The sequence below is a fragment of the Peromyscus leucopus genome, chromosome 16_21, assembly GCF_004664715.2.
Source record: "Peromyscus leucopus breed LL Stock chromosome 16_21, UCI_PerLeu_2.1, whole genome shotgun sequence".
NCBI classification, from domain to species: domain Eukaryota; kingdom Metazoa; phylum Chordata; class Mammalia; order Rodentia; family Cricetidae; genus Peromyscus; species Peromyscus leucopus.
The window spans coordinates 8,088,830-8,113,662 of record NC_051084.1 but is presented as its reverse complement, the minus strand read 5'-3'; the positions used below and the strand labels follow the sequence as shown (position 1 = coordinate 8,113,662).

Genomic DNA, 24,833 nt, shown 5'->3' with positions numbered 1-24,833 from the left:
CGCGCGGTGTCCGCCTGGGACCCGACTCAGGTGCAGACCCGCCTCGCCGCCGCCCCTCCCGCCCTCCCACTGGTGTGGCGTCGTCAGGAGCGGCGTCTGCACCTCTGCATCCCGCTCTGGCTTTGACCCGTAGCTTTGAGGAGCTGGAAGTCCGGGTTGGGAGCTTTGAGGTAACCAGAGCTTTGCTCTGAGCGCAAGCTTTTTGTTTTGTTTTTTGAGACAGGGTTTCTCTGCCTTGGCTGTCCTGGAACTCGCTCTGTAGCCCAGGCTGGCCGCGAACTCAGAGATCCCCCTGCCTCTGCCTCCCGAGGGCTGGGATTAAAGGTGTGCGTCACCACCGCCCAGCTAAGCCCACACTTCTTAGGCTGGCCGCCCGCGGCCGTGGATGGGTAAGAGGCGCTCAGCTCTACAGTGAGGAGGGGGCGTTGCTGCACGGCGCTGGGCTCCGTGTCCTCGTCCACTCTAAAATGCAAACACTTCTCATCCCAGGACCTCATGGAGCCCAGAGGGACCAAGAGAAAAGCTGAGACGCCGGAGGCGGCAGAGCCTCCGAACAAACTCCCGCATTCGGTGTCCTCACTGCGCACAGAGCCTTCCCTGTACTCTGGGCCCTTCCCCTTCTACCGGCGCCCTTCCGAATTGGGCTGCTTCTCCCTGGACGCACAACGCCAGTACCATGGAGATGCCCGAGCCCTCCGCTACTACAGCCCACCCCCCATCAACGGTCCCGGCCCGGACTTTGATCTCCGAGATGGATACCCTGACAGATACCAGCCCCGGGATGAGGAAGTCCAAGAGAGGCTGGACCATTTGCTACGCTGGGTTCTGGAACACCGACACCAGCTGGGGTGAGCGAGGCACAGCTGATCCGGAGACCCTTTTTTTTTTTTTAATCTCCTGAAGTCAGGAGAGCCAGATGGCCTTTAGGGGGACTTTGGCTCGGCTGAACCAAGGCTTGGGTCAGACCATTAGCCCCAAACTCTCTCCCCTCAGGGGTCCAGACTGGCTGGCAGGGGCCACAGTGACATGGCGAGGACACCTGACAAAATTGCTGACCACACCATATGAACGGCAGGAGGGCTGGCAGCTGGCAGCCTCTCGGTTCCAAGGGACCCTGTACCTGAGTGAGGTGGAGACCCCGGCCGCTCGGGCTCAGAGGCTTGCTAGGCCACCCCTCCTCCGGGAGCTCATGTACATGGGCTACAAATTTGAGCAGTACATGTGTGCAGGTGAGGGCTGTCCCCGCGGTGTGGCCCCCGTCCCCTTCCTTGGAGGCGAGAGCCCTTCCCTGCTGCTTCTCTCCTGTACAGACAAGCCCGGAGGCTCCCCGGACCCCTCCGGGGAGGTTAACACCAACGTGGCCTTCTGCTCTGTGCTACGCAGCCGCCTGGGAAACCACCCTCTGCTCTTCTCCGGGGAGGTGGACTGCATAGACCCCCAGGCCTCGTCCACACAGCCCCCCGCCTGCTATGTGGAGCTCAAGACCTCCAAGGAGATGCACAGCCCTGGCCAGTGGAGGAGCTTCTACAGGTTGGGGCCGGGTGCCCAGGAGAGCCTAGGGTGGAAAGCTGTTGCCGGGGTGGGGGTGGGGGGTCCTGCTGACCCTCTGCCTCTCCTGTCAGACACAAGCTTCTGAAATGGTGGGCTCAGTCCTTCCTCCCCGGGGTCCCCCATGTTGTCGCTGGCTTCCGGAACCCAGAAGGTTTCGTCTGTTCCTTAAAGACCTTTCCTACCATGAAGATGTTTGAAAATGTCAGGGTAAGGCAGGGTGTCACAGCTGCCACCCCACCACCCACCACCCACCACGTGCCAGGACCTCAGGGGTCCCTTTGCCCTCTGCCGTCCCTCCTCCCACCCCCAGTCTCCTGCCTCTTGTCCCCCCAGAATGACCGCGAAGGCTGGAACCCCTCTGTGTGCATGAACTTCTGTGCGGCCTTCCTTAGTTTTGCCCAGAGCACAGTTGTCCAGGATGACCCCAGGTAAGGACTTGAGGTCTGTGCACCACCTCTGGGTCTCAGCTCAGTCTCTGACTTCACCCTGCTCCTCCTCCTCCTCCTTCCTCCAGGCTTGTCCACCTCTTCTCCTGGGAACCTGGCGGCCCAGTCACTGTGTCTGTCCATCGGGATGCTCCCTATGCCTTCCTGCCCACATGGTATGTGGAGGCTATGACTCAAGACCCCCCATCACTCTCAAAGACCCCCTCCCCCAAGGACTGAGGCTTCAGAGGACACACCAGTCGGTCTATTCGGATAATAAAAGCGTGTTTCTAAGCAGGTCTCTTGCTGTGTCTCAATAGTCATCCCTGCCCCATGCTCCTGGTTTGCTGTTTTATTTTTACTCTGATCCACCCCCTTCACTGGGTGTAGAGACTGGCTGCGAAGACAATGTCCCGCCGCAGCAAGGTGGCTGCCGTCTCCATCTTGGCACCGAGCACAGGCTCTCCTACCAAACGGGCTGCTCCTCGAAGCGAGCGACACATCTCGGCCAGGCGCTGGATGCAGCGGACCACCAGGCCTTCAGGGGTCCCCGAGAGCCCTGCCAGCTCGGAGAAGGGCTATGGGGAGAGCGGAGAGAGACTGAATGTGCCGGGCCTGGGCAACCTCTCCCGCCGGCCACCCGCCAGGCCCAGGCACTCACCATGCCCCGAGCCCACTCGTATACAACCTCGACCAGCCCAAAGTTCAGCTCTCCCACAAACTCCTCCACTGTCTGGTTCAGGCCACAGGCCACCTGAACCTCACCAATCCGCTTAGCCACAGCTCTGACACGCTCTACCCCCTGCAGAGAGTGAGGAGAGGTCAAGGCCGCCAGGGCCAGGGCCAGGAAGGCCCCTGATCAGGAAGAGGCTATGCACACCTTGGGAGGCGTCTACCAGGACTGGGTAGAGGGTGGGGGTGGGGATGCACACACAAAGAGAGGGGTGAAGGCCCTACCTGTTTGAGGGTGCTTGGGAGCTGATCCCCAGGGTCGCCAGGGCTCTGGCAGACCAGGCCAGAGAGCAGAGCCGCAATCTCCTCTGGTCGCAGGGTGCTCAGTGCGTTATCAAACATGAGCTCGGTGAGGAGCAGCTCGTGACTGCTCATGGCGCAGGCCACCCGTCCGGCCAGCTTCACTGTGCCTGCCTCGTCCACGTAGCCCAGGGTCCGGAGTACCTGCACGAAAGGGTGAGGTTGGGAGCCTGACCGCTCTCCGGGATCCCCTGGCCTGGCACGCCCCGTCCCGCTCTCACCTCTACACGCTGGTGGTACTCGGGGAGCAGCAACAGTGACTGGTCGGACAGCAGGAAGCGCAGCCTCTCCATTTCCTTCTGGATCCGCATTCGCTCCCGCAGCTTCAGGTACTAAAGGAAGCCGCAGCAGGGACGTCAGCCCCTCACCCTCAGCCGGGGAGCACTGGGCACAGGGCTGAGGGAGGGGTCACCGGGTACAGGGCTCCGCTTAGGCTCTACCTGGGCGGGGAACCGGGGGCTGTGCACACACTGGGCCCCCCGGATCAGCTCCTCCAGCCTCCGGGCCCGGAGCCCACCTTCCACCACTGACACATCCTTGAGCTGCAGGTCGTTGACGGGGTCGAGGGTTGGGGGTCCTGAAGGATGGGCCTGAGCCAGGCGCAGCAGCTCCTGGACTGCGGTGGTCACTGCGGCAATGGGAGGGTCCTTCCTGAGGGGGCATTTGGTGATCAAGAGTCGTCTTTGCTACAGGGACCTCCCCTGGAGCTGAGGAGTCCCTCAGCTCCCCATTTCATGACCTCTCTGTACATGCCCCCTCCCTGGAAAAAGGTTCCCCACGTCTCTGACCTGAACTTCGGTTGCTGCCTCCTGCTGAAGTCCTCAGAGATCTTCTCCCCACTCACCCGGAGCACTTTGGTGGAGATGGCAGCCACATCTCCTGGCTGGAGCTTGACCACAGTGTGCTCACAGGGCCCTGGAAAGCGAATCAGGTCAGGCTTCGCCATGGCCCAGGCATCCTGCTCCCACCACCATCAGGAACTCACCTTCAGGCAGGAACAGCTTGAAGCCCACGAGGTCATCCGGGTAGGGCACATCTGGGGTGGCTGGCCCCTTGTCCCGTGGGCTCTCAGACACAACAGGCTTATCACACAAGACCAGCGTTGTAAAGACTCTGCTGGTGGAGTTTGAGGAGACCTATAGGAGGTGTGCACACCAAATGTGGACATGGTATGCCCACCCTGCGCAGGGGTTGGGACCCCCTCCCCTGCAGAGCCCTTGAACTGTGGAGGGGTGGGGAGCCAAGCCAAGTAACTGGAGGAGCTTCTTGGGGGCCAGGCACGGAGACAGGCACAAAGTGACAGGTGACAGGAGCGAAGAGGAGCACACGAGTCGTGACGTGCCAGCCCCGGGGAGACAGTGCCGAGCCGCCATTCTCTGGGGGTGAGGACCCTCTTCTGCTCACCTGCAGGATCACACCTAACGCATTGTGATGCTCCTCATTCTTCACAACTACCACCCTTCCCGTCGAGAGAGATTTCAGCCCGTTCACAGACTCCATGATGCGTCTCTGGAGAGCAGGACAGGCACAAGGGGACGTGGGAAGATGTGAGACCAGGACACTGGGACTAAGTTTAGAGGCACCAGTGTGAGCCACTGCCCCTCTTACATCTCCCCAACATCTGCACTTCCTCACCTGGATCATGTTCCGGGTCTCTGTCAGCTCCTCCCCCCAGCTGTAATATTCAGGCAGGTCGGCCAGTTGGCCAGTCACGTCAGGCTCCTCCAAGGCCCCCAGCCTCTTGGTGAGTTCAGCCAGAGCCTGCTCATGGGCCTGAGTAGAAGGGGGGGTTTGTAACAAGTCTGCAAGCCCAGCCCCCTCTACTCCTACCCACCCCACGGGCCATACCCCCCCCTTCCTGACCATACCCACCCCTTCCTGACCATACCCACCCCAAGGGCCATACCCCCCATTGGCCATACCCCCCCCACTGGCCATACCCACCCCACGGGCCATACCCACCCCACCGGCCATACCCCCCCCACTGGCCATACCCCCCCCACGGGCCATATCCACCCCTTCCTGGCCATACCCACCCCCCTTCCTGGCCATACCCACCCCACCGGCCCTCTCTGACCTGCTTGCTAGGCTGGCTGCCCTAACCTCCTCACCTTGCTGTCCTTGCGGGACGGGAACTCTGAGAAGCTCCTCTTCATCATGTCCTCCACCCTGAGGGCATCCACCCGCAGCAGGTTGAGGATCATGGTATATGTGAGGCGGAACTGGGACTGAAGCTGGGACGGCTTCCCCTGGAGCCAGAGAGTCAGTGAGACCAAATGAGACCTGCGCACCCCAGCCCATGGGACGGCTTCCCCTGCAGCCAGAGCCAGGGAGACCTGCACACCCCAGCCCATGGGACGGCTTCCCCTGGAGCCAGAGTCAGTGAGACCAAATGAGACCTGCACACCCCAGCCCATGGGACGGCTTCCCCTGCAGCCAGAGCCAGGGAGACCTGCACACCCCAGCCACCTTCTGCACCCATGAGGCCTCAGACCAACCCCCTGTTCACCTCCTCGGTAACATAAGGGGACAAAATGAAAGACACAGACTCCCAAAGGCCCCCACCGGGCACCACACCCAGAGAGCAGTAAAGCAAGAGGAAATGGGGGCCTCCTTGGACTTGCCCACTTTTTTTCGTTTTTCGAGACAGGGTTTCTCTGTAGCCCTGGTTGTCCTAGCACTTGCTCTCTAGCCCACGCTGGCCTCAACTCAAGAGATCCTCCTGCCTCTGCCTCCCTGTGCTGGGATTGAAGGTGTGCGCCACCACCGCCCGGCTAGACTTGCTCCCTTATAACTTGACTTCTCCCAGGACAATGAAAACGTCAGAAGAGGAGAGTTTTGGGCTAACGGGTTTGGTGCTGGAGCCGCCCGGCTGGGCTTCCCACCCTCTACTCACCATCATCATGCGGTGTAGATCTGCCATCTCGGGCACTCGGCCCTTACAGAGCAGGATGACGGTGCCTGTGGGGTCCAGGCCCCTCCGGCCCGCCCGGCCTGCCATCTGCACGTACTCCCCGGGCAGCAGGTCCCGGAAGGCGGAGCCGTCATGTTTGCGCATGGAGTCGAACACCACCGTCCTCGCCGGCATGTTCACCCCCATGGCAAAGGTCTCAGTGGCAAACAAGACCTGGGACGGGGGGAAACTGGATCAGCCAAAAGGTCTGTATATGCCCCGCTCTGGCAGGGCTCCCCCACCTTGGAGCCTGGTCTCACATCACTGTCTACAGGGCACCCTTACCTCTCCAGGAAGACCCACAGTGCATGCATTTGTCCTGACTCTGCTGAGGTAATTACCTGGTCTTTTACTTCATCTCCCACACCTCCATCCCCAGCCGGAACTGTGCCTAACCAGCATCTTTTTGTGTGAACACTACTGCAGGATAGTTTGCTTTGTGCTTGGATAATTTAGCTCACACAGATGCAGCTATACATCCAACTGTCTTCTGCTTTCCACATCCATCCACGTTCTTGTAGTTTTATCAGTCATTGCTTGTGACTGGGGTAAGTGATGTGTCTCTGTGGGGGACACCCCCTAATTTGCCTAGCCACTGTCCCAGTGAAGGGGCGTTCTGTTTCTCAGCCAGCCTTTCAGCCCTGGCCCCCCAGAAGCACAGGCTTGAGATCTGAGCCCTGTCATCATAAACAGGACCATAGAGGACAAAGCAAATGTGTATGTTCCCTCATAGACCAAGGTGGAATTTCTTTGCCATAAATACCCAAGAATGACTCTTGGTGTCAAAAAGTATACTGTATTTAATTTGCTTAAACAGCGCCAAGACAGAAGAACAGCAGCAGTACTTGGATGCCAAACAATGGCAAACTGGCAACGGCCCGCATCCCTGGCCACAGCCGCAGTTAGCGAGCTTCCTGAATGCAGCAGCCGCCCTCACCACTGAAGCCGCGTTCCCTGAACGCGGCTCTCTAACTATTAGCGACTTTTCCTGTGCTTGCCCGCGGTGGAGGCTTCTCTTCTCGGGACCTCTGGCAATGTATCAGATACATCCCCATTTACGGTTAAGGTGAGAAACGTAGAGTTCAGTGGGGTTATGAAGCTGGAATTCAAACCCGGATAGCCTGGATCCAGAGCCCAGGTTCTTAACCACTGCACTGCCCTGCCTGAGTCCGGCCCCTCTCGCCCGCCTGCCCACCTTGACCAGCCCTCGGCTGAACAGCATCTCCACGATCTCCTTGAGGATGGGCAGGATGCCGCTGTGGTGCACGCCCAGGCCCCGGCGAAGGAGCTCCGACATGTGCTGGACCTGCGGGGCGAGGAGGGAGGAGGGGAGCAGGTCGGAGAAGGCCTGGAGGCCCCTCAGCAGGGGCAGGGCTCAGATTACCACAGGGACACACCTGGGGCAGCTGTCGGTCGGAGCCTCGGAGCCGAGCAAGGCATCGCTGCAGGAAGAGGTGGATCTCGCTCTTCTCCGAGCTTGTTGTGAGGTCAAGAGAGGTGAGGCCCGACGCCTGCTCATCACAGCGGCCTCGGGAAAAGGTGAACACCACCACAGGCAGCTGAGCCCGGGCCCGGAGGGAAGCCAGCAAGGACAGGTACACCCCGCGGTCCTGAGGTTGCGTGCAGGTGGTAGAGCCACGTTTCAGTAGGTTTACATAGAGCAGGACGCGGACCGCGAGTCCACCCCTCCCCGCAGGGCCCGGGGCTGAAAGGGTGGATGAAATGCAGGCTTTGGCAGCGATGACAGCCCACAGCCCTCACCTGTGCAGGGCCCCCCTGGTGCGTGGGCTGCTTGGCCCCAAAGGTCTGGGCATGCTTGCTCATTCTCTCCTTCTTGGCCTCCACCGCAGCGTAGTACCTGAGTGCGGGGCGAGGTGGCGTGAGGCCCAGCCCAGGCCCGGCCGTGACACCCAGCCCTGGACTTACCCCTTGGTGTGGAAGGCCCCTCGGGAGTCCAGCAGCAGGAAGAGCTCCCCCTGCGTCTTGGGGCTGTTTCCTGTGAAGAGATAGTGTTCCAGGGGGACGGGACGGGCAACCGTGCTGATCACGTAGATCTGCCGCCGCTTCAGCCGCCTGGAGGGGGGAGAGGGCAGCAGGTCAGAGAGACATGGAAAGGAACCCCGTCTTCCAGTTCTCTCTGGAGCCTAGAATGGGAGGCCACCAGCCACACCTTCACCTCTACTTCAGCTCCCACTGGTTCAAAGACTCACTTCTGCCCTATCCCGTCCTCTAGGACACGGAGTGTGCCTGTCCAGGCAAACGGCTCCCTCCATCCCATCTCAGCGTGCAAAAATGTCGGGGGGGGGCGGGTATTCAGGGGGGGATTCAGCAGCCACCCGGGTGCGGCTGTTCCCCAGCTCCATACCCCAACCCCTCTCCTCACTCTAGTGGCCCCAGCTCCCCGACCCCACCCCAGGAACAGCACAGTCCTCCTCTTCACTCAGGCCCCCAGGACCCACATCTCACCCAATCCAGTCAGCAAACTCCAGGGCATTGGGGACGGTGGCACTCAGAAGGATGATGGAGACATGGTCAGGCAGCATGATGAGCACCTCCTCCCACACGACCCCACGCTGGACACACATGGAGGAGACAGGTCGGCCAGGGAGCAGAGGACAGCAAGGTCCTCGGCGTGTGGGACAGGGCTATGTGACAAGGCCCCCCACCACTCACCTCAGCATCATTGATATAGTGGACTTCATCAAAGATGACCCACTCCAGGTCCCGGATGACGTCTGAGCCACTGTACAGCATGGAGCTGGGGGGCGGCAGCATGGAGCTGACCCCTCAACAGCCCCATCTCTACCCCGCTTCTGCAGGGATGCTCACCCCCCACCCAAAACCCACCTGGTTTTGAGAGCCCCCTTCTCACCGGAGGATCTCCGTGGTCATGATGAGGCAGGAGGCCTCTGGGTGCAGCTGGACGTCTCCAGTGAGCAGCCCCACGTCCCCGAACGTGTTTCGGAAGTCCCGGAACTTCTGGTTGCTCAGGGCTTTGATAGGGGACGTGTAAATGGTACTAGAAACAGGGGATGGATCAGTCAGTCTTTCCTCACAGACTCACAGCTGGGATACCCTGCCCTCCCGCTGGAGTCCTCCCTCACACTAACAACCCTCAAATCCTCCTTCATGACACCAGCCTCTCCTGAGCCAGCCCAGGGCATCTTTCTGCCCCGCCTCTCTACTAGACCTTTCCGTTCCTCTCTGAACCCCCTCTCTAAAGGAAAAGGAGGTGGCTGGGGAGGGCAGGCTGAGGAGGGAGGGCAGGCTGGGGAGGCGTGTGTACCATACCGCGTCATGTGTTTCTGGGCCAGGGCAATGGCGTACTCAGCCACCACTGTCTTCCCGGCAGATGTGTGAGCCGCCACGAAGACAGAGTCATGCTGCTCCAGATGCAGGATGGCCTGCTTCTGGAACACATCCGGCTCAAACGCCCACTGTGTGAGAGAAATGCACAGGGCTGCAGGGCTGCTGCTCTCTGCCTCCTCACGGGCGCACAGGGCAGAGAAGAGAAGGCCAGGACAGGCCGGGACCAAGGAGCAAGACCAGCCCGGAAGGCGTGGGGGCCGTGGTGAAGAGAGGACAAGGCTGGGCTGAGGGGCAGGGCCAGGGTCTGCTCTACCAGGAGGTGGAGTAAGGCCTGGGCACGGTACCTGGAAGGCAGGCTGAGGAATGAGACGGTAAAAATCGCCCACAGGGGACGTGACATCCACAGGTACAGCCCACTGTTCCTGAGGGGGAGGCTTGGGAGGCTCCAGGGGGGATGTGATCGTGGATGCTTCCTGGAAAAGTCGGTGGGAGTGATAAAAGCATAGCCAGAGAACTCTTGATCGCCACTCATCCCCGAGATCTCACTGCTACCCTCAACCCCACCCCTTCTTGCTTGCCTCCATCCCTGGTGACGTCTAACCTTCAACACTAGATCCTCCAAACTGCTTGCTCGGACCAGGGGAGTGCTGTGGGGAGAGGCGGAAGCAGGGTCCGCCCCAGGGCCTCCTGCGGCCTCACTCTCGTCCTCGTCACCTCCACTCAGATCCAGAGGCTCCAGCAGACAGCTGAGGCTGAGCAAACCTGGCCCAGGAGCCTGGTGATCTGAGGGACAAAAGCCACCTTGTCACATTCACACGTCTGTGGGAGCAGGGCATCCCTACAAATGCTTCTCAGACTCACCCTTGGGGCCAAAATCCACCCCTTTCTTGAAGCCAGGTGGGACAGTGAGAAGATCTGCAAGATGAGAAGAGAGGCGGCGTCAGCCACCACCAGCTGTTTTGGAAACTACACATCATATGACACAGACATTCACAGTGCTCTGCTCGAGGGCGAGGCAGCTATGGCCATTTTTAAAGAGCTACTAGAGAGAACACCTTTTCCCTTGGGGGTGAGAAGGATCCCTTTCTGTAGTTTGTGGAAGTACAGGACAGCTAGAAGCAGCCTGCTGGGCCCTCCTCAGACACAGGACCACTTCACCTTTCTCAAAGTCTATCTCCTCCTCAGCTTCCTCCCGAGTGCTCAGATCTGTTATGGTGGGCTCGTCCATCCCACCTGGAGAAAATGAGGACTCAGCATCAGCGGGGACCCTTTCCCTGGACACCAAGACACTCACTCCTCTACCACTGTCATGTACAACGTACCTGGCCAGAAAGGATACTGTGTCGGGTTGCCCCACAGTGACTGGGAGGCCGGCCCTGGAGGCCGGCGCAGGGACAAGGAGGTCGTGGCCGACAGGTTTGTGTTCTCTAGCAAGACCTGAGTGAGACAAGAGGTTGGAGTCCCAGTGAGCCCAAGCCTGCTCTGACCTGTTCTCCCAATTCTGTGTCTTGTGGTCCCTGACCTCTCACCTCCTTGTAGCCCAGGATCTGGCCTGTGGTTGGGTGTCTCTGGGCCTGAAGGTCGGACGGGACAGGAGCCCCCAAAGCAGCCAGGAGAGACCAGGGATCCCTCTTCCTCTGCCATTTTCTGGAGAGGAGGAGAGGAATTTTGGAGTCAGCTTCGTCCCATCCCTGCTCCCTCGGGTCGGTCCATCGCCCTAGGTGGGCCCACACCGACTTCTCACCGAGCTGAGTACTCCACACCATGCAGAGGCAGCCAGGCGGGGGACGAGAGGAACAGCTGTTCTGCTTCTTGCTGTAGATCCGGGGCACAGGGGGGGAGGCCGTGGGGAAGCTGGGACAAGGGCAAGATGGGAAGCACGGAGTCAGGAGAGCACAGGGCAGACAACAGAGGCCATGGAATTTGTGTTTGGATCCAAAGGTAGGTGTCTCCAACAGAAGCTGAGGCAATCAGATGAGCAAAGCCCGAAGGCTAAGCAAAACCCACCTGCAGGGAAGGACACTAACCACAGCAAACTGGATTGCAGATGCATAGAGGCCAGACATAATAATCTGCACCTTTTTTTTTTTTTTGATTTTTTCGTGTGTAGCTTTGGAGCCTGTGCTGGATCTCACTCTGTAGACCAGGCTGGCCTGGAACTCACAGAGATCCACCTGCCTCTGCCTCCCGAGTGCTGGGATTAAAGGTGTACACTACCACCGCCCGGCAATTTGCATTATTTTAAGACAGGGCTTCAGGTACCCCAGGCTTGCCTCCAATTTGATATATATGTACATTAGAGAATGACCTTGAACTAGGGGGTGATAAGCCTGTGGCACCACACTTGAGTGTAGTGCAAATTCTAATTGGTCTTAAGAAAAACCCAGAGCCATTATCGGGGTAAATACTGAAAGATCAGAGAACCAGAGCAGCCAGCCACTAGAGAGATTTCTTACCTCTCCCTAATCCTCAGACCAAAGGGGCATGAGCTCCGGTCTCCTCCCGCCTTACATTCCTCTCTCTGCCCAGCCATATCACTTCCTAGTGCTGGGAGCGTGAGCATCCACTAGATGCCTCTTTATCTCCTTTAGACTGGATCAAGCCCAGGGTAGCCTTGAACTCCTGATCTTCCTGCTTCCTCCTCCCAAGTGCTGGGATTAAAGGTGCCTCTATGGTTAACTAGTGGGTTAGCTTTATTTGTCAGAACACAAACAAAATGTCACCACACTTCCGTGTCATGCGGAGCTGGGGATCAAACCCAGGTCTCTGTGTATGGTAGGCAGACACTCTACCCACTGAGCTACAGACTCAGCTGGGAATCTGCATCTTAGAATTACTTATTAGTAGTAATACTATGTGTAGATTATATAGGTATTTGTGTAACCTGTGGTTATGGGTGCACCCAGGCTATGCACGTGTGGCACCCAGAGGACATCTTTGTGGAGCTGGCTCTCACCCTCTCCCCTTACATGTGTTTCCTCAGGCTTGCAGAGTACGCACTGCATCGGCTAAGTCAGGGATTCTCACCCTTCCTAACGCTGCAACCCTTCAAACCGCTCCTCATGTTGTGACCGCCAACCATAAAATTATTTTGTTACTACTGCATAAGTGTAACTCTGCTGTCGTTGTGAGTCGTAATGTGAATGTCTGATATGCAGCATATCTGATATTCGACCTCTGCGAAAGGGTCATTCGCCCACCAAAGGGGTCGAGGCCCACAGGTTGAGAACGTCTGGGTTAAGCTTTTTCTTTTCCTTTTTTGAGATAAGATCCCACTAGGTAGCGCTGGCTGGCTGACCTGGAACTCGATAGGCCGACTACACTGGCCTCCAACTCAAAAGGTCCGCCTGCCTCTGCCTGCCTCTGCCTGCCCAGTGCTGGGGTTAAAGGCGTGCGCCACACCCGGCTTCAGATTCCGGAGTTTAAACGCGAGGTCTCAGCCAGGTGCCCCGAGGCGGGAGTGCGGGCGGGCGTGCAAGGGCAGTTCCGGGAGCCGGGTCTCCGGCACTCCGGGTTCTGACCCCCTGGAGCACCGGGAGGCTGGGGTCGGTGCAGCCCCGGCGGGGGCCCGGGGGACGGTGTTCCGGCGCAGGAAGGCGAGGTCAAACTAGATCCTCGCGTGAGCAGGGGTGGCCCGGGGGGGTCCGAAGTCACTCACGGTGCTCTCCGGAGCCCCAGGCTCGTTCAGCAGCTCCCAGCGCCCAGTGCACCCCACTTCCAGCGCTCGAAGGGGCAGGTTCAGGGGGTCTGGGGGAGGCAGCACTGCGGGGGAAGGGTCACAGGTGAGAGGTCAAAAGCCACTCCTCGTCCTATTCCGCTCTCCCGCCCCCTCTCCTCCCCTCCCCTCCCCCTCACCGAGTCTCTCAGTCTCCATCATCTTGAAGCCCCGGCCGCTGTCGCGCAGCCCGGAAACTCAGAGTGGCCGCGGCGTGGGCCCCGCCCCGAGATGGGCGGAAATAGAGATTTGTTTTTCCCGACACGCCCCCCTCTCCCTCCACCATTCCCCGTCGGGAGCGTGGGCGAGCGCGGCGCCGAAGCCAGACTCGGGAGCCGGGCAAGGCCGGGCGGAAGTCGCTGCGGCCCGCCGCCTTGGTTACCGCGTGTCCCGCCCCTTCTACGTCATCGCCGCGAGCCCGCGCGCAGCAGCCCGCGCGGCGGCGGCGGCGGCGCCGGAGACCGCGGGCCCGGGCGCCGCCCCCTCAGGTGAGGGCTCCGTCTCACATCCTTCGCGCCTTCCCTTAGGCGGGCCCGGGTTCTTCCTCCTCCTCCTCTGGCTGCCCAGGGAGCGCTGCGCGGGCCCCGCCGCCTCCTCTGCCCACCGGACCCCGAGGTTGGCTGACCTAACCCCGCTGGGCATGGGGGTCGGGAGCCATGGCCTCGGCGTCGCAGGGAGCGCTTCCCCTCCTCCGGGCCCAGGGCCCCCCAAGGGTCCGGACCCTGGACAAAGGCGGGAATGCCGGCTGATAGGATGAGCAGGAGGTCGGACAGCAGCCTCGTGGAGACCCGGGGTTAGGGCAAGGCCAGAGGCTGGCGTAGGCGGGCCTGGAGGTTGGGGTAAATACAGGACGGACAGACGTCGGACGACGTGTGGATTTTGAGTGGTGACAGTAGAGAATGACGTCTTGGGTTCTGCCCTTGAACCAGGAGCCAACATGTTGGTGATCCCTCCCGGACTGAGCGAGGAGGAAGAGGTACTGCAGAAGAAGTTCAACAAACTCAAGAAAAAGGTAAGGGAGGGAGCGCAGGGTGCCGGCCGCCCGGGTGAGGGAGGCCATGGCGGCTCTGCTGCCTCCAGGCGCAGACCCAGAGCATATGTGTCGTGTGGCGTCACCAGCATCGTCAGATCTTGGTTCGAACCCCCCCTCTTTTCTGTTCAGTCTCCCGTGGGATTGTCGTCTTTCCTGTGGCTTTAGTACCACTCACGAGCTGGAGAGTCTCGCCTTTGGAGTCCCAGTTCCTTCCAGAGTTTGACCCACCAGACACCCAGGCTAGAGCCACCTTCCTGTGTCATCTACTCCCCTTTCCTTGCTTTCAGATAGGACCTGCTACACTTCAGAGGCCTTAAAATCTCATCTCGGACCTTTTTTCCACTCTTCAGACGGCCTCACACTTTAGCCCAGGCTGGATTGAAACTATGTAGCTTTGGGTAGCCTGGAACAGTTCTGCCTGAACCACCATACTCTGTTCACCCCACACCCAGCTCACTTCTGGCTTCTGTACTGTTTACACAGCAAAACATCTGTCAGGGCTGTCCATGCTCTGTCCCTTCCCCTTCCCACTCTTTTTTTTCCCCCCTTTGAGGCAGGATCTCAGTCCACGACCCAGGTTGATCTTGAGCTCCTGGGTTCATGTGATCTTCCTGCCTCCGCTTCCCTGAGGAGCTGGAACTGTAGGGACACAACGCCATACTCAGCACTCTTGATTATCAGTGGTCCTTCTGAGTAATCTCTCAATTTACTCATCCCTACGAACCCCTCAGAACAGGGTTTTGCTTGGCAGTTTTGGAGGGGCACACTCGCTCCATTGAAAACACTTCAAAGGCTTCACATTGTGTATAGAACCTGAAATCTCAGTTCATCGTCCCTGTCAAAAAGACAGAATTATTTACTCTTAAAACATGCATCTCCCCGGGCAATGGGGGCGCACGCCTTTAATCCCAGCACTCAGGAGGCAGAGGCAGGCGGATCTCTGTGAGTCTGCTTATTCTTGGCTGTCAGTCTAGTCTTCTGTTTCTGATTGTAAGTTATGGGTAGGAACTAGGTGTTTCACCTTTGTGCAGCCTCATTAAATATGCAGGAGCTAGGTAGGTACGATCCCCAAGGAAGACATTCAGGCCTTATTTGCAGCTTCTCTGGTAGGGCTTATGTTTTTTCCAAAATGTGAGACTAGAGAGCCTTTGGATGCCGTGGTTGGTTTGGTTAGGTTAAATGTTGTTGGCATCATGATGCTGTAGAGACTAGACGTACCACTCCAGGACAAGGACACCGTGTGTACTGTCCCTGGAATGATGCACCTAAGAGACCAGCACCTCGGCTGCCAAACTTCTTCTCGTGACTCTTTCTCCTTCCCAGAAAAAAGCATTGCTGGCGCTCAAGAAGCAGAGTGGCGGTGGCACCGTGAGCCAGGGCGGCGTCAAACGCTGTAAGTGACGGAGAGTCGGGGGGGGGGGGGGGGGGAGCAGCACGAGCTGCCCTCCGCTGCAGCCAGCGTCATGCCGCCCTCCCTTCCCCACCCCAGCACTGTCAGAGCAGCCTGTGGTGGACACCGCCACGGCCACCGAGCAGGCCAAGCAGCTGGTGAAGTCAGGAGCCATCAGTGCCATCAAGGCTGAAACTAAGAACTCAGGCTTCAAACGTTCTCGGACCCTAGAGGGGAAGCTGAAGGTGAGCAGGGCGGGATCCCCTCAAGCCGAAGGGAGGCGGGGTTATGCTGTTCTGGGGGTCGGGCGGGGCTGGGGCTAGCGGGGCGCACCACCGACACCGCTGTCTATCACACAGGGAGCCTAGGTGACTCCCACATGTCTGCTTTCCACGTCTGTGCTCCTCGGGTTGAAGGGAGGTTTGGGTAAACCAGCACATCAGCTGGGCAGAGCGGCACACACCTTTAACCCCAGCCCTGAGTTCAAGACCAGCCTAGTCTAAAGAGCAAGTTCCAGGACAGCCAGAGCTACACAAAGAAACCCTGTCTCAAAAAACAAAAACACCAGCACATCATCAGTAAGAAGTTTAATATGAGTGAGAGAGGAATTAGATGAGAGGCCGAGAAGAGAAGGACGAGGAGCTCTCCTGGTCCGCACTAACGGGTATCTACCCCTTCCCAGGACCCCGAGAAGGGGCCTGTCCCCACTTTCCAGCCCTTCCAGAGGAGCGTATCTGCTGACGAGGACCTGCAGGAGGTAATGGTTCTGGGGGCTGGGCCTTGACAACAAAAGACCCACGTATTTTGGACCCCATTCCAGCACCTGGGAATCCTCTTAATTGTTCTTTGTCTTGTTTTTCCCTCAGTCATCCAGACGTCCCCAGAGGAAATCTCTGTATGAAAGGTTAGAGACAGACCGCCATTTGGTGTGGGGTCCGTGGCCGGAGTCCTTAGAGAGAAGCGCAGTTTGGTGTGGGGTGAGAGGCTGGAGTGGGAGGAGCCAGCTGTAGACGGAGTGTTGACTCCACAAGGTCTGTAAGGAGACGGAGCCCCTCTGGTCCTTACTGTCTGCCTCTCCCCAGCTTTGTGTCTTCTAGTGATCGGCTGCGGGAACTGGGACCAGAGGGAGAAGAAGCAGAGGGCCCCGGGGCTGGTGATGGCCCACCTCGAGGCTTCGACTGGAGCTATGAAGAACACGGCGGTGCCCGCTCCTCATCCTCCCCTCCCCGAAGCCGCAGCCGGGACCGAAGTCATGAAAGGAGCCGAGATAGGGACCGGGACAAAGACCGAGACAAAGACCGTGATCGAGACAAAGACCGTGACAGAGACAAAGACAGAGACCGGGACAGAGACAGAGACCGAGACAAAGATAAGGATCGGGATCGAGACAGAGACCGGGAGCGAGAGCGAGAGGGCCCTTTCCGCAGTGAGTGCTCTTGGCCAGGGTTAGGTGGGTCCTGCTGAATAGAGGGGGACGGGGACTCAGCAGTGATTCCTAACCCGCAGGGTCAGACTCGTTCCCCGAAAGGAGGGCCCCTCGGAAGGGGAATACTCTGTATGTGTATGGAGAGGACATGACACCCACCCTCCTCCGAGGGGCCTTCTCCCCCTTTGGAAACATCATTGACCTCTCCATGGACCCACCCCGAAAGTAAGGATGAGCATCCTGGGGAGCAAGCTGCGTGGGGACAGTAGGTCTGGGGACCTCCACTGATCCCGCCTTTTCTCACCCCAGCTGTGCCTTCGTCACCTACGAAAAGATGGAGTCTGCAGATCAGGCCGTTGCTGAGGTTGGGACTTCCCAGACCCCTTCCTCCTGCCCGTCCTGTCCACCTCAGAGTTCTGACTAAGAAACTTTCATCCTCAGCTCCCTGTCTGGTCCCCAGGGTGGCAGCACCTGGCTCCCTGTAATGCCCGTCCCTTTCCTGTCCTCTTTTGTTCTGCAGCTCAATGGGACCCAGGTGGAATCCGTGCAGCTCAAAGTCAATATCGCCCGCAAACAGCCCATGTTGGACGCTGCTACTGGCAAGTCTGTCTGGGGCTCCCTTGGTAAGGACGGCCTCCCTCCCCCTACAGCACCCCACTCTGGACTCCCTCCACGGCTTTGGGTCCTAAAGTGCTAGAGGTCAGGATTTGCATACAGGCAGCTGTCTGTCAGAGGTGAGGGAAGGAGAGGAACATAAAAGGTCCCCCAGCAGTGACTGGCCTGGAGAAGAGAACGGGAGCCAGTTTGTCCCCTCGGAGCTGGAGTGGTGTCTGAACTTGAAATTGTGGGTCTAGACCTTAAGCAGAAGGCCAGGCTCAGAAATGTAGATTAGTGTCCTGAACGTCTGGAACCCTCCGAGATGGGGTTTTGGAGAAAAAGGTGAGCCAGGACTGGTTTGGGGCATCAAGTACGTTAGGAAGCTGGGCTCTGCCTGTGCTGAGCACATCTCCAGCAGTCCTGCTGTGCCAGGCTGAGTGCCGCTGCAGCAAAGGAACCGTGAAGAAGGGCCCAAGCTGAGAGCAGCCCCAGGGCCTAGGCCATGGACCCAGGCTCTGAGAAGGAGGGTGGTCAGCAGAGGCAGGGCACAGGACTAAAGAGGGGGGCTGCTCTGGCCCCAGATGTAGGTTGGAATCCTTGAATGGGATGAGGAGTGTGAGGAAAGAGAAGCTGAGCACTTGGGTTCTGAGGGGTCTTCAAGAGTATGGTGTGGCCTGTGGGGTTTCTCAGTGTGGACAGCCCAATCTGCCTGAAACAGGTTTTCAGAGCAAGAGGCCCTGCAGACACCAGGAAAGAACCAGAATCGACCAGTATACCAGCAAGGGCCATACAGATGTTCTCATCTTTAATTTGCATGCATTTCATGATTTCATCATTCACATGTCTCCCAGTGATAAGGTTCTGGATTGTCTAAGCCACGCTGACTCTGGCCACCAGAGGGCAGCATCAGCACAAGGCCAGGGCAGAGGTAGCCGGGACCTCGGGTCTAACCTGTGAGCTGTTTCAGCCCTTAACTGTCACTTTCCTCCTTCCTCAGCTGTCCAGAACAGCCCTAAGGGTTGCCACCAGGACAAGAGGACCCAGATTGTGTACAGTGACGATCTGTAGGAAACCTTTGTGGATGGCTTCTAGGACACGAAGCTGGATTCCTTGTGCCTCATATGCCCCCAAGCTGGTCTCAGTAAAATCCCGGGGCAGAAGCTCATTCACCTCCTTCAGCCTCTAGTTTTCAGCCCTTGGGATCGGGGTTAAACCTTCAAAAGTGGCTGTCAGTGTTGATGTTACTTGTAGCAACATGACCAGTGCACACCCCTGTTCTCTCACCCCCAAAAAGATGTGGAACATAGTCTTTATTGCAGCTGCTTTAATTGATCCTCACCCCCTCCCGGCAGGAAGCCCCTCATAGGAAACCCAAATCCTCATCTTTGAGTTTCTCCTTGAGCCAGGGCAGCACCTGGAAAAGATTGACGTGGAAGTCCCGGGCATGAGCGGGTGCCAGCTGCTTCCGCCTCTGGTCTTTGCAGACATCCACTACTCCCCAGCTGATCACACCGACCTGGGTAGGGGAAGGGGTGCCTTGGGTCACTCGACACTTCATAATCCCAGAAAGCATCCAGCCGACCTGAAGAAGTGCACTGGGAGCCCAGCTCCGTGGTGCACGTAGGCCAGACACTTCGCTTGTACTGGCCACTTCAGACCACGGCTGTCAGATGAGGCGTGCCCTGTTCTGCCGCCATTACCAGCCATGTGCTTCAGGCTTTCCTTTTTGTGGTGCATGCTGTCCCCTGGGCATCTCCCCACAGACTGGAAAAGTGAACACTCACTTGAATGAAGCGGCTCCTCTTGTGAACAATGAGAGGACCCCCAGAATCTCCTGTGGAAGAGAGAAGCTGTAGGGGAGACTGCTGGGCCTCATGGGCTTGCTCCATGGCCGGAGAGCCACCTCACCTTTACAAGTGTTGGGGTCAGCGTAGGGGTCCACCCCTCCAGTGCAGAGGAACCTGGGGGTGACCACCGCAGAGACATCCTTGACTTTGTCGTAGCCTGGGGCCTTCAGAGCGTCTCTCTCACAGCTGGCTTTCTGTAGGGGAGAAAGGTGTGGTAACCAGAGCTGGCTCGCGAGTGACCAGCCCTAGGTGGCCTCTAGGAGCCCCTTCTCACCTTGTCCCCATTCTTGATGTAGACCTCCTTCCGGGTCAGTTTCTTCGATTCCTCAGACACAAACAGAGCTTTGACGTCCTTCACAGGGAGCAGCTCCTCCTCTGGACAAGTGAGAGTGTCATGCCAGCTGTGTCCCCCCACCCCATGTCCCCTCGATTCTCACCCAGCAGATGTCCCTTGGACCCATCTTAGGAGCTAGGCCTTGAGTTGAGCATAGCTGTGCTCTGGCAGCTCCCTCGTGTGACCCCTTTGTCTTGGGTCTCCCCTGTCTTATCCCAGACCACGCCTTACTGTGCTGCTTGCAGGTGGCTGTCAGAGGAAGCCGTAAGGCCCGGGTGGTTCCCTCCGTGCAAGGAAGACAGATGGGCCTGTCCAGGACATGGGGACAGTCAGGGGCAACAGACAGCCTGCCCTGTGCCCTGTCCCTCCAGCCCACCTTCCTCAGCTCCTCGGGGATCTGGCCCCACTCACCTGAGAGTCTCGCCATACTTCAGCTTGGTCTTGAGCTTGATGAGAGCCACATCGTAGTCATAGAACTCAGCGATCCCGTCTGCCTTTTTCTCATTGATGTTGTAGTTGGGGTGGAATAGGACCTCTTCGATCTCCAGGTCCTGCCTTTTCCCTTCTGAGAGGAGAAAAGTGGTGTCGTGTTTATGTAGGCAGCCTCCTGGCTCTGGCCCCACATCACCATCTGAGTTTTGTTTTCGCCACCCTTGGGGCATAAGGGAGGGGCTGTGCTGAGGACAGGTGAGATACACGTCTGCTTCCTGAGCATGGGCCCAGAGATCAGAATCTTGACTGCATCCTTACCCACGTTGACCTTGATGGAATGCTTCTGATCTTCTACCGTGAAACAGTGTGCTGCCGTCAGCACAAAGTACTCAGACACCACGGCCCCCATACAGTTCTCATGTCCTTTCAAAGGGCGCTGGGGAAGAACCGGTGTCGTGTCAGCCTTGGTGTGTGTGGTGCTGGGGGTGGGCTTCATACATGCTAGGTCAGTACTCTGTAGTCCTGGCTTACTATCGCTCTCTAGCTCTCGCTTGCTGTGTATCCCTGGCTGACCTCAAACTCAAGGCAGTTCTGCTTCCACTTCCAGCTGCTGGGGGCACCCCCATGCACCTCGTCCAGCTTCATTTTTCCGCTTTCAGACAGTTTCATAAGTTACCGGTGCCGACCTTGAACTCACTGTAGCCCAAGCAGGCTGTGAATCTCAGCCCTGCCTCAGCTTCCTGAACAGCTGGGATTATGGACCTTGCTAGTGTAGGCATTTCATCTCCCTCCCACAAGTACTCACTGTTGGAATGCTCACCGTGACTGAGATCTTGGCCTGCCATGGTTGCTTGTGATAATCACTGCCTTTCTTGTGCTCCCACACCATGCCGCAGAGGCTCAGAGATTTGCTTTCATCTGGCAAAGGAAGAGAATGCAGAAGGCTCAAGTTATGGCAGCCATCTTTGTCGGATCCCTGCCTGTCTGTGGGGAGCAGAGGCTTGGAGGAGGGAGAGGGGAGTGGTTCTTTGTGTTAGATGAGGAACCCCTGTGGTGGGAGAAAAGCTTAAGACCAGGCTATCTGGTCTTAATGATTGGTCATTTTCAGCCCCAGTCTTGTGCTGACTTCCTGTCTTGGCCTCAGTTTCCACATCTGTGATTGTGAGATCAGGAAGTGCAGAACTACAGGAAGTAAGAGTAGACACTGGGATGGGGGGGGCAGTCTGCTCAGGGTGAGGGAAGTCGGCAACCCCAGTCTGCAGACAGCTTCCCCATACATTTCCTTGCATCTTCCTACCAATCATTTGGAAGAAAACATTCTCCAGGTCCTCCATATCCTTGACTTTGAACACATGCTGCTCGTTGTTCTTTTTGGAAGCCAAGGCATTGATGTTCGCGGAGTCCACCAGAGGCCCAACCCCAAACACGTACACATCTGAGGGAGAGAAGGAACGGGTGAGGGTCCAGGCCCCGAGGGCTGAGAGTGCTGGATCCCAGGTGGGTCACTCACCCAAATAATCTTCCCGGGGATTCTTGCGATCCCTGCCAATGTGCAGCAGGTCTCGGATCTCCTCAATGACAGTGACGGGGTCTCCACCCATGTTGTACATGCCTGTGAGAAGCATGGAGACCATGAAAGTGGGTCGGGGAAGCTCCACTGACTGGAGACAATCACGTGGTCTTGAGGACCAAACACTGGCACAGGAGATGGGAGGATGGGAAGGTAGAAAGGTCTCACCATCGGTCATAATGATGATGACGTGGCGGGTTCGATTCCAGCCTTCGGGTGGGACATCCTCTGCCCAGCTCATCATGCTGTATACAGCCTGGAGCGCCTTCTTGGTGTTGGTCCCTGACTTCAACTTGTGGTCTGTAGAGAAGAAGAGGTCATCCCTTTGCCTGATCCTCCAAGCCACTCTTGAGCCCCAGAAGTCTATGACAACTGAGATCCCACATTCTTTAACTTTTCTTTTTTAGGGTTTTGCTTCGCTATATAGACCATGCTGGCCTTGAACCCACAAAGATCCATCTGCTTTTTGAATGTTGGGATTAAAGGCATGTGCCACCAAGCCCAGCCGATCTTTAACTTCCAGTCTGTTACCCACATGCCCTTGGCTCTCCCAGCAATCTCAAGGGCACTTTTGGTAAACTGATAGTCTGTACCATCTTGGGGTGTAACCCCAAGGTGCACCTCCCAGCTTTCCCTTCCCTGACCTCTGACCTTCGTAGCTGATTTGGTTGAGCTTCTCGGTGACCCAGTCGGCATCGCTGCTCTTTTCATCCGACACTCTGACCAAGACTTTGGGGACCGTGGCATAGGTTATCAGACCGTATCGTGGCCTCACCCCATAACTGGCCACCTGTGAGTTAAAAGAACACTGTGTCATGGGGGGTTCAACCTGCCGTTGAGACGGGGCCCAGAGTGAGGCTCGAGGGTTACCCATCAGGAGGGGGCTGGAGGACAGCAGCGTCTGGACCTGAGGATCTGGGCACGCGGGAGAGGTCCAGACAAGGTCCCCTGTTTCAAAGGGAGGGGAAGCTCTGCTCTACCTTCTCAATCAAGTTAGTGAGACACCGCTTGGCCCCTGTGAAGTTGCTGGCCCCGATGCTTTCTGATCCATCCAGCACCAGGTAGATATTCATGGAGCCCGAGGGATCCAGGACAATCTTCCTCTGCTGGTGTTCACCTGGGCGCCATCAGACACTCAGCTTCTGGCATGCATAGTCCCTGGCAGGTCATCCACCCTTCCCCAGGGTCCTGCCCAACCTCCTTCCTTGTTCCCAAACCTGGACTGTGCCCATCCTCAGCGTCAACTCCTTCGATGGTCTCTGTCAGGGAGGACAGGAATGCTTCGGCCACCTCTTGAGGGGTGTCATACATGAAGGAGTCTAGGGGTGGTCAGAGAGCGGGTCAGGTGTCTGGAGTGCTGAGGACACACTGGCAGGGTGCAGGGAGGTTTGGGAGGCGTGAGGAAAGAACTAAGGTAAGGTGGTGAGAAGCGTCCTGGTGTGGAGACAGCAGGGAGGAGCTGACCCGGGAGCAGGTCATGAGTCACCTTGGCAGGAAGGCTCCGTCCCACTCCACAAGCCCCCTTCCTGGCATATTCGCTGCTGGGAGCCACGCAGGACAAGTCCCCGGCTGCAGTGATAAGTGACAGTGTCTTCAAGGCGGTACTGGCTGCCCACCTTCCTTGTGCCAATGGGAATACCCGGGTTGGGACAGTATCCCGCTGCAGAGACATGAGGACCGTTGGAGTGCCCATACATTCCCAGGGTGAAGCCTTCAGGGAGAGGGTGAAGCCGGGTGACCCACGTCTCACCTCCATCATCACAGATGGCCGTTTGTCCATCCCACCGGCCATTCTCTTGGCAGGTGCGGTTAGCAGAGCCCCGGAGAGTGTAACCATCATAGCATTGAAAAGAAATCTGGTCACTCAGGTTGTAGAAGGGAGACCGGGGCCAGTACTCCCCATTTTCAAAGTCCTGTGGCCGTGGGCAGCGTATCGCTTTAGGGAAGACAGGTAAAAGTCACCGAGGTCCTTCGTGTCACTGAGACACAGTGCCTGCCAGTCCCCTCAACCTGCTGCCCCTCCTCTTGTGTTTTGAGACAAGGTCTCATGTAGCCCAGGCTGGCTTCACACTCACTATGAAGCTGAAGATGACTGAGCTTCTGCCCCTCCTGCCCGCCTCCTGCGTGCTGGGATTACAGGCGTGTACCTGCTCCGTGTAGAAGTGCTGCTTCGCTCCTGCTGGGCAAGCGCTCCACCACCGGAGCCACATTCCGAGACACCTTCCCCTATTTCTCAGTATTGTTTTCACTGCCAGGGCTGCCCGACATGAGGAAACACTTCCCACATGCACCCTCAGAGGTGTGCCCACTGCTCAGCCAGCCGGTCACACAGCTCTAACGTTACCAAGCACCGAGCGAGCGGCCTCCCCCTGCTCTGTCCCCGCCACCCACTGCTCACACTCTCAAGCCTCCAACCTCTGCACTCTGCCTTCTTGACAGTCTTTTGGTCTCGGGTCTGCAGGGCGCTCCAGGAGCCTGTGGATCTGCAGGTTCTGGTCTGTACAGGGTACGGGTAGAAGCCAGAGGGACACAGGTACTCCAGGGCCTGGCCACCTTGGAGAAGCTGGAAGGTGCCGCCTTTGATCTCTACTCCTTCCAGAGAGCAGGAGACCTGGGGCCCGGCTGCAAGCACTGGAGTCGTCCTCACACCTGAGAAGAAAGGCTGGTGAAGCCTGGCCCCAGAAGGTCCAGGACAGATGCTAGGGACAAAAGGAGGATGGGGTGTCCTTTGCTTACCTCCAGAGGAGAGACCTACGACCAAGAGGACCAGGCAGAGTTGAGGTCTCCGATTGTACCCCATCATCATGGAGAGCAAAAGAGAGGCCAGTGGCCGAAAGCCCTCTCCAGTTCACTCCGGGTGTCTACTTGGCTCGCTGTCCAAACTGGAACTGTAACGCTGGGCCCGGCTACGCCCCTTCCCACTGGCCCTGGCCTTTTATGCAATCTGCTCTGGCACCTGCAGTTTGGTGCCTGCCCCACACAGACACCGCTTTCCCGGAACATTCACGAAGGAGGGCCCCTGCTGAGCTGCCAACTGAGGAAACAGAAACCATCCAGCCTCACTCTTTCCTGACCAGGGGCCAGAATTTCCCTTTCAAAGCTCCTCCTTAGCCCCCAGGCCCTCCCAACAAGCCCAGACCAGCCCCTTAGAGGCCAGCTTCCCATGAACTGCGTGATGGGGCAGAGTCCAGCCGTTGTTTGTGCAGCAGGGTCTCTGAC

The 24,833-nt window shown here is 58.0% G+C and overlaps 4 protein-coding genes across 6 annotated transcripts; 2 read left to right on the top strand and 2 right to left on the bottom strand.

Annotated features, from left to right (window-relative positions):
- On the top strand, positions 1–2,273 carry Dxo (decapping exoribonuclease). 2 transcript variants are annotated; one of them, XM_028888027.2, is made up of 7 exons: positions 1–170; positions 490–848; positions 994–1,229; positions 1,311–1,530; positions 1,623–1,758; positions 1,885–1,979; positions 2,066–2,273. In XM_028888027.2, the coding sequence occupies exons 2-7, from the start codon at positions 496–498 to the stop codon at positions 2,214–2,216; spliced, it is 1,191 nt and encodes a 396-aa protein (XP_028743860.1). In that variant the 5' UTR covers positions 1–170; positions 490–495; the 3' UTR covers positions 2,217–2,273. The 2 variants fall into 2 exon arrangements, with proteins under 2 accessions (XP_028743860.1, XP_028743861.1); XM_028888028.2 differs by lacking the exon at positions 1–170 and adding an exon at positions 275–389.
- On the bottom strand, positions 2,245–13,251 carry Skiv2l (Ski2 like RNA helicase). The gene is made up of 28 exons (XM_028887999.2): positions 13,126–13,251; positions 12,929–13,032; positions 11,015–11,124; positions 10,800–10,917; positions 10,593–10,707; positions 10,429–10,503; positions 10,132–10,185; positions 9,872–10,053; positions 9,615–9,743; positions 9,253–9,398; positions 8,834–8,980; positions 8,635–8,719; positions 8,428–8,534; positions 7,888–8,034; positions 7,723–7,819; positions 7,359–7,571; positions 7,157–7,267; positions 5,905–6,135; positions 5,120–5,257; positions 4,644–4,781; positions 4,413–4,517; positions 3,994–4,144; positions 3,797–3,923; positions 3,449–3,659; positions 3,230–3,340; positions 2,934–3,152; positions 2,638–2,778; positions 2,245–2,554 (listed from the first exon to the last, which is right to left on the bottom strand). The coding sequence occupies exons 1-28, from the start codon at positions 13,145–13,147 to the stop codon at positions 2,354–2,356; spliced, it is 3,735 nt and encodes a 1,244-aa protein (XP_028743832.1). The 5' UTR covers positions 13,148–13,251; the 3' UTR covers positions 2,245–2,353.
- Positions 13,252–13,397: 146 nt separating this feature from the next.
- Nelfe (negative elongation factor complex member E) lies at positions 13,398–18,737 on the top strand. Of its 2 annotated transcripts, none has more exons than XM_028888029.2 (11): positions 13,398–13,473; positions 13,915–13,997; positions 15,342–15,411; positions 15,508–15,653; positions 16,091–16,165; positions 16,275–16,312; positions 16,491–16,834; positions 16,915–17,059; positions 17,144–17,198; positions 17,355–17,457; positions 18,429–18,737. In XM_028888029.2, the coding sequence occupies exons 2-11, from the start codon at positions 13,923–13,925 to the stop codon at positions 18,497–18,499; spliced, it is 1,122 nt and encodes a 373-aa protein (XP_028743862.1). In that variant the 5' UTR covers positions 13,398–13,473; positions 13,915–13,922; the 3' UTR covers positions 18,500–18,737. The 2 variants fall into 2 exon arrangements, with proteins under 2 accessions (XP_028743862.1, XP_028743863.1); XM_028888030.2 differs by having other exon boundaries at positions 13,398–13,600.
- A 1-nt stretch (position 18,738) lies between these two features.
- Cfb (complement factor B) lies at positions 18,739–24,791 on the bottom strand. Its single transcript, XM_028888017.2, has 18 exons — positions 24,351–24,791; positions 24,030–24,263; positions 23,365–23,550; positions 23,101–23,274; positions 22,832–22,933; positions 22,595–22,731; positions 22,266–22,404; positions 21,783–21,914; positions 21,555–21,656; positions 21,342–21,479; positions 20,865–20,962; positions 20,363–20,480; positions 20,024–20,177; positions 19,844–19,920; positions 19,553–19,653; positions 19,340–19,472; positions 19,216–19,265; positions 18,739–18,947 (listed from the first exon to the last, which is right to left on the bottom strand). Exons 1-18 carry the CDS (start codon positions 24,418–24,420, stop codon positions 18,792–18,794), a joined length of 2,301 nt encoding a protein of 766 aa, XP_028743850.1. The 5' UTR covers positions 24,421–24,791; the 3' UTR covers positions 18,739–18,791.
- Between the last annotated feature and the right edge of the window lie 42 nt (positions 24,792–24,833).

Coding starts and splice junctions, on each gene's coding strand:
- Nelfe (XM_028888029.2), top strand. CDS start 13,923: ATGTTGGTGATCCCTCCCGGACTGAGCGAGGAGGAAGAGGTACTGCAG. Junction 16,166..16,274: donor CTGACGAGGACCTGCAGGAG/GTAATGGTTCTG, acceptor TTTTTCCCTCAG/TCATCCAGACGTCCCCAGAG. Junction 16,313..16,490: donor AGGAAATCTCTGTATGAAAG/GTTAGAGACAGA, acceptor GCCTCTCCCCAG/CTTTGTGTCTTCTAGTGATC.
- Skiv2l (XM_028887999.2), bottom strand. CDS start 13,147: ATGATGGAGACTGAGAGACTCG. Junction 13,033..13,125: donor GATGGAGACTGAGAGACTCG/GTGAGGGGGAGG, acceptor CTTCCCCCGCAG/TGCTGCCTCCCCCAGACCCC. Junction 7,268..7,358: donor CCGACCGACAGCTGCCCCAG/GTGTGTCCCTGT, acceptor CTCGCCCCGCAG/GTCCAGCACATGTCGGAGCT.
- Dxo (XM_028888027.2), top strand. CDS start 496: ATGGAGCCCAGAGGGACCAAGAGAAAAGCTGAGACGCCGGAGGCGGCA. Junction 849..993: donor GAACACCGACACCAGCTGGG/GTGAGCGAGGCA, acceptor CTCTCCCCTCAG/GGGTCCAGACTGGCTGGCAG. Junction 1,531..1,622: donor CAGTGGAGGAGCTTCTACAG/GTTGGGGCCGGG, acceptor CTCTCCTGTCAG/ACACAAGCTTCTGAAATGGT.
- Cfb (XM_028888017.2), bottom strand. CDS start 24,420: ATGATGATGGGGTACAATCGGAGACCTCAACTCTGCCTGGTCCTCTTG. Junction 21,657..21,782: donor CATCATCATTATGACCGATG/GTGAGACCTTTC, acceptor TGCTTCTCACAG/GCATGTACAACATGGGTGGA. Junction 19,473..19,552: donor ACATCAAGAATGGGGACAAG/GTGAGAAGGGGC, acceptor TCTCCCCTACAG/AAAGCCAGCTGTGAGAGAGA.